We start from the raw sequence: 15,969 nt of genomic DNA on the forward strand, positions 1-15,969 counted from the left end.
AGCAAAATTTAGCCCAAAGCCATTTGTCTGTAATTAGTTAATTAATCCTTACACAAATTATGAGCAATAACTCATCAAGCAGGACTCACCCATCAGAAATTCAGCCGACTTGGATTTCTTCTGCTTAGGTTGCTGCAGAGCCTTCTGCTGTAACTTCTGGAGGGAAATTGTTAAATGAATAAATTAGCTGCAGAATGAAGATCATCATTTATGATCCGCAACTAACGCAGTATTTTAAATATGGGACGACACTAAAATGTCATTTAATTTACATCGCCGCTAAAGGGGTCAAGCACTAATTGAACAACAGGAGTGGAAAAGAATTTAATCATAAATAGATAAGAAAAGTTGACATGAATGTGTAATGAAGGTCACATTAAAATACTTCCTCCTTGTTTCTAAAACGAATGGGCAACAACACTCTCTCCTGGAAAATTATGCATTTTTACACAGGCTGCATCAGAGTACACAGACTTGGTGTGCAAATGAGTATGGAAATCCAGGCACACTCCTCATTACTTCCATTCACATGAACTCAACCTGAAAAAAAAATCTCAAAAGGAGAGAGGAAAAATAGCCTTTAAATACCAGGTCCCTTGTATTTTGTGAAACTTGGAGATAAATGCTGATAAATCTATCTATCTGCATGCTAAGGCAACATTATTTGGCCATAGTGTTGTAGGTGGTCTGCATGGCATGGCATGGCATGGCATGGAAAGAAAAAGGAGGAATGTATGAAAGCAAGCATGGGTTCCTTTGAAATCAAGAGTATGTGGAACAAACTCCGCAGTCCCACATTTCTCTCGTTTCTGCGGACAAGCAGAACAATACGAAAGCTGAGGTAAAAGACATAAGCAGTTGTTTTGGTTATGGATATGTTTACATAAGAATGCACCATATAAAAGAGCTCTGTTGCTCAAAGCGTATGGAGCTTTTTAAGCATCATTTTATGCAGATTTCAATGATGAACTGTGCTCATGCCCATGAACAGCATGTATTTGTATACAATATTTAATTTCAAAGGCAAAATCAAGGGGCAGAATGAGTGGGGGGCTTATTTCAACTCTAAATGACAGTGCAATTAAAATAGAGAAGGACTACTTCCAGACCAATCTGGTAAGAGGAGTTTTTGTAAATCTGTTTTTACATTCAACAAGCCCTACAGCAAGACATTCATTTATACCACTGAGATTAATGCTTATCTAATTGTAACTTATTTAAAAACCATTTTCTTTTCGACTGGGTACCAATCAGTTTTTCTGAGTTTCGCATACTGTAGAGTATGAGACTGGCAGATTCGGCATATGGTCTCCTTGTGTTTTCTTGTGTTTTCTCTCCACTTTTATACACCTTTTCTGTGAGACAAATAGTGTTTGGGTGCATATGCAAATTGAGAAAGTCCCTGAGACAATTATGGGAAAATTAATCAGGTAATTTTACTAATAAAAAAAATTGCACACAATCACCATTTGCTTTGTATTACACCCAGCCTGTTTAACAATATTGTGTTGTAAACTAAAGCAGCCTTTTAAATAAGCTACATGACATTTACATTCATTATGTGGTATTAAAATTTTGATCGTTATTGGAACCGCACAGCTAATTCTGAAAGCCGTAATGAGTAAACTGGAAATAATATACCTCTACTGTAAATTCTATTTTTACTTGATAGTGTAATATTGTTGTTCAGTCATTTAATATCACATACTGTGAAAGTTATTGTTGGCATTGATCTGTTTTCTTGCTCAAGTAATTAATTATCATATTAAAATAATGAAGGAGGATAACGCTCTTTATTTTGCAAATTATTGTTTTTGCCCTTTGGGCTAAAGGCACTTTGCAGAGATGAGCAAAAATCAAAGGAGAAATCACATTAAGTTTTATCTTAGGCTATACAAATGCATTGTTTATCACCCTAATTACTGCACAGAATAATCTGGAATATCATCAACGCTGCAGTGTAACAGCAGCCATAAACTTTCAAGATGACTTGAGATTTTATTTCTCCAAAAGTTTTTTTTTTTTTCCCCTTTGATTCTCTTCCTTATGTAATTGTCACATCCGTTCATATTACTTCTCCTCTGGGCACCGTTTTGTTTTGGTCTCATTTCTAGCTGCGCCCTTGTTTTTCACTATGCAAAGTAAATTAGCTCCATGTCCTGCAAATGTCAATAAGTCTTCTGATTACTATGAATGTATTCTTGCCTTAAGTTCAGTTTCAGTGAAAAAAAAAAGAGAGTAAACACACAAGGGAAAGTACGCAGAAGGAGTACAGTACATACACCCCAGGCCTAAAGCTTTGGGTCATTGTCACTAAAAATCTAATCCACACAGCGCCATGTGAGCCTCTCTGTCTTGAGAGCTAAGAAAAATGCCTGGCTCTCATCTCGCTCCCAAGACCCCACTGACATTGACAGCATGCTCCTTGTAATACAAGGACTGTTGTTTAATGTGCCATAACTGGATGGAACATGCAGATGTTGCATTTCTAAAACGATAAACAACAATTCAATCCTGAGGAGAAAAAAAGTATCACAGAGGTTCATGAAGTAAAGTGGATTTTTTAGAGGCTGGAAAGGCTGCTCAGTATTAGCTCAGAATAGTGATAGCAGCTGTGTAAACTGTCCCAGTGCAGGGTAAGATTTCTTATCATTTGCCCGTCACATTGCACATAAATATGTTAAATTTATGATGCTGCACCAATATTACATGCCAAGAAATGTGGGTATATTACAGCATGCATATACAGTAGCACAACACAGCAGCCCCTGAGTTCATCCTCTTGTCATCTGAAGGCATCCGCCCCTTTAAACTGTCACACTTTCCTCATTTTCCTGTGCAGCACACGTAATGCTTACTGCGCAGTCGACATGAGAGCAAAATCATTTAGAACTGGTGACAAAAAAAAACACAACATCCATGACTTTTTTTTTTCCTCTTTCTTTCTTTTTTAAATGTGATTGTTGTCAAAAGGAATTGAGCACAACAATGCCTTGTTCAGTTCTTGTTGCATTCAAAGGCATAGCTAGAAGGGCTTGGGGAAGACCGCTTGCTGCTAGGGGCTGGTGGGCACAGACCAGCTAGAAAGTGAATTTTGCATACTGTACGGATCATCGCCCAGTTCAGCCCAGTCACATTGAATCTGCCATCAACCAATTGTGCTTCATGAAACCGTCAACCCTCATTTACGTCTGCCTGTTTTCTTCCCCACGCAGCTGTAAACAAGGCCCCAGCTTTGAGCTGTCTTCCTCTGTCCCTGCGCGCGCTGCTTGCCAGGGGAGCATAGACAGCAAAACCTCGGCTTCACAGAGCTACTTAAAGCTACCATTTGCAGACAAGCGCCCCTGTGCGCCAGGCATAGGAGTCAAGGACAAGAGCGTCTCTGGAAATGACAGGAGTTTTAAGAGCTTCACGCACAGATCCCTGAACATGTTTTGTCTCTTCCTTGAGTTTTAATTTGCGCTCAAGAATCTGAGATATTAGGTGTTTGTTTGTGTTTGTTCTCAGGCGATCCTGTCAGCGGGCTCCTTAGTGTGATCATTATTTGAATGGAAATTAATGTCAATAAAATTACTTAATATAGATATATGTGCGTGAATATATGTCATAATGGGTTGTAACAAAATGAAGGGACAATAAAAATGAGCTTGAATTGCTGAATCAATAAAAGACAGTCAGCATATCTTGATTTTGTTTTAATGTTTACCGTCTCTTTTTATCTATCAGCGTTAAAAAATGGTCATATTAATAAAATGTCATGAGTATAATGAAAACATCTACAAAGCATCTTATTCAACTCACTAAAGATAAGGTTAGCATTTTGCTTCAAAGGCATGCAAAGCCAATTCTCCCCCTTAAAATGTGAAACCATCTTAATTTATAGAGCAGCCTTATATGTGCACGGTAATTGTGACCCACCAAACAGTTTCTTATTAAACAACAACCGCGTCAGTTGGTGTAGACAGAAAACATAATTAGTATTCAAGCTTAATTAATCTACGCTGGCCCCCTTTAAGTGAATTAGTCAATTATTTATGCATGTGTGCTCCTTTGATGCTAACAGATTATGTATGTTACTGGAAAAAACCTTGAAAAATGACTTTGAAAACTTTCCACCATAAAATGTCACTACAAGCTTCTGCACTGGCTTAGAAATGTCAGTGAAGACCATGAATAGTGAATGATTATAAACAAAAAATAAATCTTCCTTGGCTGAACTGCCAAACTTGTACAAATTGTCATTATTGCCAAATCACCATGCCAGATATTTCAGCGTCTGTCATGGAAACATTGCAATTCATTGTCCAAAATCCTGAGCAAAAGACCAGATAAATCAGCCAAATATGTACTTTTTGTGTGCCCTAATCCGTGGAATGGAAATCTAACACAGGTCGGATCAAGGTCTTTCCTAGGATCATGGGAACTCCTTGGGATTTTCAAGAGCCTTTTTGTTTTTACCCTTGAGAACCAGGCACTGGCCTCTGCACCCCTCAATCCCCCATTGAGAACCCAGAGGCAGCGCAGAGGAATGCTAAATGTCAATGGTCAGACTGCAGCAGCACCTTCAGAGAGAGAGAGAGAGAGATGGAGGTACAAGGCCTGACCTCCTTGTGCTCAGCTACGCTGCTATGAGGGGCCAGAAGTGAAACTGTACTCACGCTACTTAAGGTGTCCATCTCCACAAACTGCGAAAGATCATCACTGGCTGACCCCGATCTCTGAACTTTGGTAAGCCCTGCAAAACAGAATGTGTGAAAATACGGTGAGAAATGTGTCAAAACAAACAAGATAAATCTAAAGTTGTACAGCTCCCAGGAATCTGAACCACACACGAGGACAATCTGTTACTGACTTAAAAGTAAAACTTTAAATTTGCCTTATAATTCAAAGTTTGTTGATGCTATTAGAGCTCTTTTAATAGCTTACTGTGCAGCACAGAATCCTTCATTCCATGCAGTGTTACACTATCTCCCTGCAGCTTGTGTGTTTAAAACTGTTATCTCTGCAGTGCATCTCACAGAATAAAGGACAATAAACACCATTTATTATCACAGATAACAAATTATTTGCCCCGATTATTCAAATAGTTTATTCATTTACATCTGATACAATATCATTTGGTATTTTTATCGTCTTTTCCTATGGTAATTCACATGGCTTGCACAAGTTTCTGCTGAAATAGCAAAACAAACCCCAGGCAAAATGTGAAAGATTATCCCATACCATGCGAGCTAGGATGAAATGCTATACTTTTTCACACTGAACACTGCTCCACTGGGTGTGATTGAAAAACATGTAAAGCTATTGAATCTGTGGTTTGTATATGTGAGGGAAAATGAGTGTTGTAACAAGTGGGCCAGTGTTTTTGTAATTGTTTCAAATTACACTCTGCGTAATAACTCAGTGAAAGCAGAGCCAGTGTGCGGTCCGTACACATTAACTAGGCAAAGACCACAGGATATCCATGCACCTTATCACGGCCCACAAAAAAACTTGATTGTGTAAACAACTGTGGAGACTCAAACTCTTTAGCTATATTTCCAGCTGTGTCTATTTGTGTCGAGTGGCGCTTATCACCAGCTACACAAAAGAAGGATAATACTTTTAGATAAAGAGCTACTTTGCAGCACTTCCTTTACATGTGTATTTTATTGAATTAGAGACACCCTAACAGCCCTGCTTTTCATTTGCTGAACTGAACTTCTGGTTTCCTAATAGAGCTGCGCATGCATGCGTGCATGTGTCTGCTTCGGCCAGGCTGTAAAATTGTGATGCTGTGAGAAAAATAAGTACATTAGTTGTAAAACCTGCACGCCTCCTGCCAAACACTGGCTCCCTAACCGATGAGATTGCCAACACCATTGTTAACCACATAAATGGCTGACTCACTTTTCTGCTTGAGGTTCAGGCTTTCTGTCAAAAGTCACATGCAAATATATTACAGTAAGTGCAGCAAAGCCCTGAGATCCCGCTGAGTGTGATGTACTTGCTGGACTTGAGTTAGGATCAGTCCAAAGAGATGGCCGTGTAAGAGTTCACTGCTGTGTTAAATTATCTCATGAGCAATACACTCATGAAAGCACGCACTTCTAACACCAGCTACATTATCTATACTGGGTTTCCTTGTAAATATATTTGTTTCTGACCCGCACACCACAGCACTGTTTCCTGCTTTAATCACAGCAACATGCCAGGATCTGGTCAGAGTTTAACCGCAGAAAGACCAAACTGCTGTCAATTGATTGCTGTTTTGAATTTTTGGAGCTGAAATATCTCAACTTTTAAAGATGCCACTCCATGACTTCTTCTAGACCTTCTTTCTTTCACAAACCAGTGTTTAAAGGTTTTCAAAATTATGCAAAATTTTGTCTAATACCTCCCTTAACAAATGGCTTCTTGGCCTTCTGCCAAACACCCTAAAATCCCCTGACCTTTTTAGTTAAACTTTGTATAGTTTGCATAAATGAAAGTGCTGTGAATGAGAAAGTTGTTATTTATTATGCCTGAAGTCTCCAAATAATGAGTTGCATTAACAAAATAAATTGCACTATAGCTACTCAGAAAGAAGGTCTATACATTGTTCATCTAAAATGACACGATGCTATATTTGACTCTTTTTTCTGTCTCCCTCTCCTGCCCTGAGAATGACCAGCTCCTCTGTCATCTAGTCAGCTAAGCTCAATCAACCCTTAATCCAGAATGACAGTGGGGTCTGTGTTGCACTAGACAAGGCACTTCCCCTCTTCTATGGCATAGTGCGACCTGAAATCTTCGCTTGACATTCTTTTTCTTCTGCACGAACATGGATAAGGGATGTAATTCAATAGTCACCAAGGGACAGGGCACCGTGCACCAAAGAATATTTTATTTGCTTGTGGACAGAGGCCTTTTCTTAGTGTCTGACAACAGCCAGTCTCCCTAAAGACATGGAGTTGACACAGCTGACAATAAGGGTAGAAAAAGGGCAGGCTGGTTCTTCTTCGCTCGCCAGTGGAGACATTTTGCATGCATATTTACTCTAAATGTACTCTTTGCACTTTCCAGTGCACTTACAAAATCATATATCAGGAGTCCAGTGAGCAGCAGTGGAGTGTATTTGAGTGAAATCATGCAGGCCTGTTGCATTTTATATATGGGGATTATGAGTGTTCTTCCTCAGGTAAATTTCATGCAGGTGATGCCTTTCTTAGTACAGCTTAGATACTAAAGTACGATATTCGATCTTACTGCACCCTAAACCAAATCTATCACAAACAACTGCACATTAGATTAGTAACTGTATACATGCATATTGTTTATGTTTAGGATTAAGAGGTATGTTACCTTGTGAGGCCCGAATCCTTCCACTTCATGGTCAGCTACACCTCAGTCGCCAAGGTGACGATGACGCAGTTCCCTTCACACACACACACATATCCAGGTACACACAGTGTCAGGTAACCTCCTTGTGTTCACTTTCACTTCCTGAAACAAAAAGTACAGGAGAATTAAATGATACACCTCTCAAATGTTTAAAATCCACTAGATCTCAGGTTTCTACCTTTTGGATAAACCATATTATAAATGAAGTTAAGCAAAAGGAAAACTAGAACGGTAAAAGTAGGAGCTGCATGTTGTTTAAATTCAGGAGGAAGGAGAGATATCTGACACAGTTCAATGCATGCCATTACCAGAACCGTAACTGTTGACTTGTGCCATGAAAAAGTTTCATCTGTGCGTCTCATGTACCAGATGGCAGCGCTTTTTGTGTTTTAAATGATGTTTCATTATTAATGGGGAGTGTGGCATGGCACTCCTTCAAAGAGACGTTCACTTATTGTTTAACCAGAGCCAGAGATATCACAGGCTGCTTTAGCACCTCTCTGCGCCGATTACAATCAACTCCCCCAAACTGAAGGTAAAGTACTCCCACTGTTTTGTAAACCTCCATTATGTATATGAAAATTCACACAAAAGTTTCCCCACATGCATTATTTAGCGGGGAACTGCACACAATGTATTTCTCAGCCAAAGACAACCCAGCAAGCTTTACAGCTGCTGTGAAGAATAAGGTACAAAACACCCGGCGGATTGGCCCGCTCATGGTTGGCAGAAGGCATATTAACAGTAATGTCCCCCTTAGAAGAGATCATGAACTCCAACAAACGCTTCCCTTGGAACCAACAGTCAGACTGTGCTTTATTTATGACGGCGAAGCCATCAGGCCATTTGTGGCCTTTTCAGCTGAGGAAGAGAGATTGTACATAGCAATGAGTAGTCCTCATTTATTTTGAAAATATTGAGTCAGTGCTATACTGTATATAAGCAACTGTGGCTCAGGAGGGAGAGCAGCTCTTCTACTCACAGAAGGTCAGTGGTTCAATCCTCCAGTCTGCATGTCCGAATGTTCTTAGACAAAACACTGCAGCATCTGTGTGATGGGTAGCGCAGAATCATTGTGGGGCATCTATGTATCCATGAGGTGTATGTGAATGGATGAATTTTGACATGTGTTGTGACCATATATACATGCTATATGAATGCAGTCCATGTAAAGTTTATGATTCATGCTGTGATCTCATGCTGTTCTTTTCATTCAAGTGACCCATATTACAATCTCTCCTCCAACGCTGACAACAATCAGAGGTTAACAATGCACAATAACACATCATTAATGCACATTCTGATCAATGCAGCGCGTGCAAAGGGGATCCTTACAGGCCCTATATTAAAAATGACTGGGATCTTTTTTTTGCTCATTAAGCTGGTTAAATGTGATCTAAATAAGATGCCCACCAATTTGGACCTCCCATTACCTGGCTAAGCTGTCGTTGATCGTTTATGCGATTAAATATAGACCTAAATCTCCATCTTATCCAATTAATTCTCCGTGCAGGCATGAGAGTGGCTAATGATGTTATCTTTACTAATTAACCTGTATAGGGATTCAACTCCAGGACAGGGGATTGTTCATCCTTCATCCAAGTGTTCATTATTATCATTACAATCATTATCATAAAGGGGCTAACTTATGATGTTGGCCATTCCATCACCATTAATCTAGATTGAGTCCCCTTTTTTTCTATTTTGGGGAGGGGGATCCTTTGGGGTCATTTTTAATTATCACTAAAAGGATGGGAATTCTAGCAAAGCCGAATAAGTTCAGTTGTGGTCACAGCAATCACCAGAATCCCACGAGACCGTGTTACACGGATGTGATTTGACTACTTATGACTGAGGGGACGTCTCTGGGTTTGCTCTGTTTAGGGCCCTGCACCCTGCGTGCTGTGAAACTCTCCTCGCAGTTTTCTGTCAGCTTTCCCACTGAATGTCAGCTTCAACCTATTAACACAGCAGACATGGAGCAGATCAATAGCCCTCATTGGGCCATGTGTCATTAGTTAATCGGATATTGATGAGGGTATTGACACGCACCTAATTAATCTCAGGCCCAGTGCCGGCTTTCATATGTTTCCTTAATTATGCACTTCATCTTAGTCCTGATACAATCAGCACGCTGCCGCTTCCTGTTTGACAGTGAGTAAAAGTTAGTTGTCAAGTCCCTCTTGTATTTCAAGTTTTTTCTCATTCCTTGCTCTTCTTAAGCTGTTACATGCAGCAGCAGTGCAGGAAAATACAATATAATACATACTATATAACTGTTGTAGTGCTATTTTGGTAAATAGTCAAATGCAGCTGCACAAACAAACAACACATGTATGTGGCGTAAATAGCAAATTCAGCTTGAAAGCATCTCTCTGTCACCCTCTTATGTAAGGTGTAACGTGTGTATATACAGTACATATGTATAAGAGCTGCTTAATTATGTATACATGTAACCTCGTGTCTATGTGTGTGCTACTAGATATGAGCTCATATCTATGTGCTTTGTGTGCACCTGCATGTGTGTATGTGCATGTGTTGATGCACACAGACTGATCAATAGAGCTGCGCATTAGCACGCTGGTGTACAGATGAGAGAGCACCTGAAGGTGACCCTGACTACTGGCATCACCACAGGGCTCCAATAAGCTGCTCCTCAACCGCTGCTCTGCAAACCACAAATCTCCAACTTTTAGCCTGCTGCTGTTGGTTTGATTATTGTTTATAGATACAGCCGAGAATTAAAGTATGGCCCGCAGGCAGCATAATTATTTACAGCTGAAAACTCATATCATTACCAGCATGCTCCTAATTGCCAGAAGTAATATCAATGTTAGTTGATTAAGTGTATTTTTTTCATCTTCACTCTCCATAATGTGCAGAGATTGTTTTCCCTCAGCATATGGGGTGACGGTTTATCTCAATACAGCTGTTCATCTGGCTTGACTTCTTTCTTTTTTTTTTCTTTTTTTTTTTTCACTGTTCATTCCAAAATACAATATTGCAGCATCTTCAGAGGGTAGCGATCGATTGCTCCACTTTTTGTAGTTTGCTCGCAAGGTCAAAGAAAACACAGGAGATTCATCTTTCATTGCTCAAAAATAATTTATCTCTGTAAAGATTTTCCCTAAATAGACACACATGTGACTTACAGGGGCAGCGGCAGACGTTTTGACTCAACGTGATGTCAGAGTTAAAGAGAGAGGCCAGTAGGCTGAAAAGCTACCTCTAATTCACAATCAAATGATTAATTAAAACAAATGTTTATTTGGCCCCGACCCCCCCTCCCCCTCTGCACTGAACATGTCAAAATATTTCATCTTGTATTTAAGGCAGCAAGAAAGATGAGGCTATTAATAACGCCGACTGTGAAGGGGAAAATACATAAACCTTGAAGGCTACTTTATTATTCACATGTAGATTACTCAAACAGGAATGTGACTGCACTCCATACCTATTTCTTGGACCTGAGCATGCACTATGTGTGTATTATGGTATGGTGTAGCTCTGTCTGAACACTACTGTTGTTTCTGGATTCTGGTTTCTAATCAGGAGTCTGTGTATCGTTTAGTTCGACTTTTTGGTTCTCGATTTCTTTAGTTATTTCCCTCATACTTGCTTTGCTTTCTCTTTGACCACAGAGTTCACGCAGCTTCGTCGGAGTGGGAGTGAGTGGCATTTTGTTTTTTTGTTTTTTTTTAAACTCTTGTAAGCCTCAACTTTGCTTCAGTCAAACTTGGGAGCAAATGCTGTGGAAGGAGGCTCGCCTTGCATGATACAGCACAAGTAATATATAAAGGAAAAGTCAAGTTTTCCATCATATCCTTTGAATGCATCATATCTTGAGAGGAGAAAAGCTGACGTGGCCCCAAAAGATTGTGTCTATAAGGCAGTTAACAATCACAGGAATCCATCTCATGCTTCTAGAGTTAAAATTGTGCAGAGGAGTGGAATAATTGTTTAAAGGGCAATGCAAATAGTGATTAAAAGTGGGCCTAGGGTCATCATTAGGGCATGATCTCAGAGAAATTGAGAGCAAGGGGGGAATGTTTGAGAAACATCTTGCTGACCAACAATGGGCGTCTTGCATGCAACTGACTCCTCTATGACAAGGATTTATTATGCGCCTTGTGACAGGCACTGAAACTGCCCTTTGATGAGCACGCTGACTTCGACTTCACGCATGAAACGCTTGAGGAAGTTAGACAATTGTCGGGATGAAACTTTGTGCTATAAATACATTCTCTTTCTTTCTTTGTCATTCATTCTGAGATGCAGTGATGTCATTGCACGGCGAAGGTCTTGTGATCCCTTTTAAAGATCAAGAGTCCAGGGGCGGTGGTGTGTCAGTGGCGCCAAGGGTCGGCATGTATATGTTATGAAATACAGTCAGAGACGTTAAGCTACGAGGGCGAACTGATGAGCTCGAGTCTATCTGTTGCAAGAACACAGTGTGATGACTCACAATACAAAACTGGGAGATACTGATGCTTCGTTGATCTCATCAATTGAAATTTTATTCTAGTAATTCTTATATAGTATATAATAGTATATGTTATACTTTATTATCTTATTTGGAGTGCTAAAATATGACAAAAGTCCTTAATGAAGACAAGTAATTACATTATGGGAAATCTTTTTAATTGTTTTAATATTAAGAGTTTATATGCTTTAAAAATTGCATCTGCTGCTTCTCTGCTTTAAATAAAGAAGTTCACAATTGAGGGTGTTTTGCCAGCCAAATTGATTCAGTGAGTTTGCAGCTCCATTCATCTTCTTGACTTGACAATAAAGCCGATGTTTCAAGCCTGTCATTTGCTGAAAAGCAGGGTGATTATCGGCGCCCCTAACTACTTAACCGTTTGAATTCTCTGGAAATGGTGTCACGAGATGGTAGGATTGTTTCTGTAACAGTGGCAGTTGTTGCAGTAGTAGTCCTTTTTTCAAAACCTGATAGTCTTTGGAGTGGTGTGTTACAGCCACCAGTTGTAATAATTATAGATTTGTTTCCTTATCAGAGACACAATCAGAGCTGTAGCAAATTCAGAACTTTCAACATTGCACTTGGGAATAAAAAATGGTGCCAAAGCAAGTAGATTCATCCAGAATTGCCCCAGAATTCTCGAATGAAGTCAAGCTGCGGACTGTATTCAGAGTTAATCAACAGCATAATCTTTAAGTTTGGCCTGCAATTACATGCACATGCACACATTACAGCATTTTAAGCTCTGTGAATGAATGTTTCTTACCAAAATGCACCTCAGGAGTCATATTTAAATTCTAATCTTACATTTCTATATACACAGGCTTCTATCTTGAGCTTTCTACTGAAGAATAAGCTATTTTTTATATATTCATCGCAGCACTGGTGCAGCATCAGTGTTAGAGGAACAACTAATGTTTTATACTGTGGGAACTTAGCCAGGAAACTCCATAGAGAGGCTTTATAAGCTTGTTTACAGCTCAAAAATGCTCATTTACTGATCACTCACAAGGATATGAGGCAGTTTGAAGTAACAGACCAGGAAGTAGTTTGTCCAGGATGGACTCCTGCTGTAAGAGCACCTAGCTGCTTGAAATGAGATCAGCCCTGATCTCACAGGTCATGAGCTAACCCACACGTCTGTCTAAATATCTGGGAGAATGTTTGAAATGTAAATGTCCTCAATGACCAACTCCACTCAGCTTGTCTTCAATGGACACGCAACGCTGACCCTTCGGGCATGCTCATTGAACTATGCATAGACTGTGCGTCCTCTGCCTCCTGCCTTTTAAGTTTTTAAAGGGTATAATGTTCACTCTGTGAGTTTAACCTAGATCTCTTTTGAACTTTTAATGATCCATTTCCTACAGTTAATGATTCAACACTAAGTTTACTACTGTGTGTGCACTGACATATTAACGGACAGGCAAGGAAAGGACACGTTTAGATGCAGAAGTTAACTGAGGTAACACTATTTCTCTTTTCCTCTTTCTCACTTCTCATGTTTTAACACACTGAATACTGTATATTTCAGCATTTACATTTTTGTTATCTAACTGCATTTTCACCACCACAGTGAGAACTGATGTCCCAATGCTAACTCCCACAATTCCACTGTCACTGCTTTCAGAAATCCTTGCACAGACTGAGCCTTGATTGTTGTTGTACAGCATGTTGAACAGCAGGTCTACTGCAGCTTTGTTTTTACAGCATAAAAAACATAAGCCTCAAGCAACAGAAATTACTGATAACTAAGCTATATTAGTTTTAGCCAAAGCAGTAGGAAAAAAAAAAAAAGAATTGCAACATGCAACAGAGAGATCAGCTAGCTACTCTAATGCAGGCTAAATATCAGAAATCACGTAAAAGACAGATGTAAGTGTGGTTCAAGAAGCCCTAACCTTGGTGTACCTGAAACAGCTAAGCTAATAAATGGTGTTGTAGCTAGCCAGCTAACTATAAGTTACAGTAGCCTGAGTTAAGTTAGGCCTCTTAAAGCTAGCTAGCTAGCTAACAGCATGAACAGAAACCTTAAGGTCCAGTTACTTACCCATGACTTTCCTTCCCTCCTCTTCCTCAATTTGTGTTCCAACCTTTTTTATTTTTTGTTTTTTTTTTAGTTTATTGTTGTTATTATTAGTAGTAGTTTATTATTTATTATTATTATTAGTAGTAGTAGTAGTAGCAGAGTAGTAGTAGTAGTAGTAGTAGTAGTAGTTCGCCTGTGGACAAGCTTGACAACGCAGGAAAGCTAACGTCTCACGTGCACTTTCATGCTCAGGAACGCAGTGGGAGATGAACCGGGAACACTGACCCCTGCTGGTCTTTGACAGTGATAGCGCAAGAGTGAATCTCTCATTGCATGTGAATAAAACAACCACTCTTTTTTAAAAATATTCAGTTATCATTTACATAATAACAAGCACATGCAGATAGTAAGTATTAGTTATATGAAGCTCATAAAATTATCCCCAGACTACACAGACCAAGAACGCAGATTTGCTGCATCATTTGCATCTACCTCACGCTTGTTAAAAATACAATTACATATCTATAGGACTATCTAGGACTATTTCTGTATCTTACAGGGTACTTTTCTACCATTCTGCAAGATACACCAGCTTCACCCAGCTTAATAAAGCTGGCGGGCTATCTAGAACTGCATTATATTAACTTGTCAAAGTTGGTTGACCAGTCTCACTTAACTGGCCCAGCTGAGTGACCAGTCTTATTAGGACTGTCAGCCAGCAGAGCCAGCGTGATACCAGCCTGGTGAACCATCAAGACCAGCTTCAAACCAACTAAACTGCTAAAACCATCATAAGCTGGTTTAAGCAGTTTATTTCAGCAGGGAAGTTCTGAATCTCCATACACAAAACTAATGCTAGCTAGATTTTGAAGCATATAGTTCTTAAAGCCAGATAATCCACATACACACACACACACATTTGTTGGTGCACAGTCTGTTTGCTGTGAGATGAACGGCATTGACAGCTACTATGTGGAAGATGTTTAGGCAGAGATGAAAAGTACATAAAAGGCAGAAGTCAGTGTTAATGCGGTTGATTTACCACATCATTGTAGCTCAGGTTTGCTAATTCTTTCATTGTTTGCATCTTATTCGACATTTCAGATCAAAATCCATCAGAACTCAGACTACAGTCTATGTTATGAATTGACACAATATTACTTAGTTGGGTTGTATAGTGATTTCTTTAAGTGTAGTGTGGGTTTTAAAGTCTATTGTTTACATTCCTTAAATTATTATATTCTTACCTAAATTTATGTTCTTCTGTCTCTCCTGAATCTCCATAAAACCCACTTTAAATGGAGAGCACCAATGCTAAAGCACTTTTTGGAGCTTTATCATGGTGGAGCAACTTAGAGTATTGACTGATGTTCAATTGAACACTTTCCCTTGAATGTGTCTTGTCATCTCTGGCTCTCTCTTTCACCGCAAGACAAAAATTGCAGCCAAAGAGAGCGCAGTCAAAGCTGAAGGCAATCACAGCACCGTTCTCACATGAGCGGGTGTTAGATGTAGGCTTGTGTGGGGCAAGTGTAAGAGCTCAATATCTCCAGCACATGAAGTTATAAAGAAGACAGAGGCAAAGCATCCTCTGTTGTATAAAAGTCATACATCGCTTGCAGGCACCAAAACACAAAAGAAGTTGAGCCGTGAACGTATTATGAAACAAGATTGGAGAGTGGCAAATTGGTAATTAGCCTCTACGTTGCAAATGAGCATTACAGTCTTGCTTATGACTTTCCTCTCTGGTCCCCAAAGCCTCTTCTATTAATTTAGCTCTGAGGGGCCATCCATAAACAGGCTGAATAAGCTGTTAGCCTTAAAGACGAGTGCAAATGAAGGGCTGGCTAAATATGCTGAAGGTAACACAGATAGCGAAACATTCAATACACAAATTACAGTGACTGGAGAGGGGAGAAAGTAGGAATAAATTAGTTTTCTCAGGTATAGCTGGAACCAGGCACATTTTTGTGTAATTTCTTCGAAAATGTGCCATAACAATTTAAAAAGAATTTGAACTCGTTTCCTAGAACTATTTTGGAAATTTATGTTTGACTATATATCTTTAATGGGCAACCAAAACAGTCTCACGGGA

General features: G+C 39.5%; 1 protein-coding gene across 1 annotated transcript in view; it reads right to left on the reverse strand.

Moving 5' to 3' along the window:
• Positions 1-15,969, reverse strand: part of ofcc1 (orofacial cleft 1 candidate 1) — a 117,197-nt gene that overhangs the window by 69,917 nt on the left and 31,311 nt on the right. The window contains exon 2 of the mRNA XM_070986664.1: positions 86-156. Coding sequence (XP_070842765.1) covers positions 86-156 — 71 coding nt within the window. The remainder of the gene's footprint in view (positions 1-85; positions 157-15,969) is intronic.

Source organism: Chaetodon trifascialis, chromosome 18, assembly GCF_039877785.1.
Source record: "Chaetodon trifascialis isolate fChaTrf1 chromosome 18, fChaTrf1.hap1, whole genome shotgun sequence".
Taxonomy (NCBI): Eukaryota; Metazoa; Chordata; class Actinopteri; order Chaetodontiformes; family Chaetodontidae; genus Chaetodon; species Chaetodon trifascialis.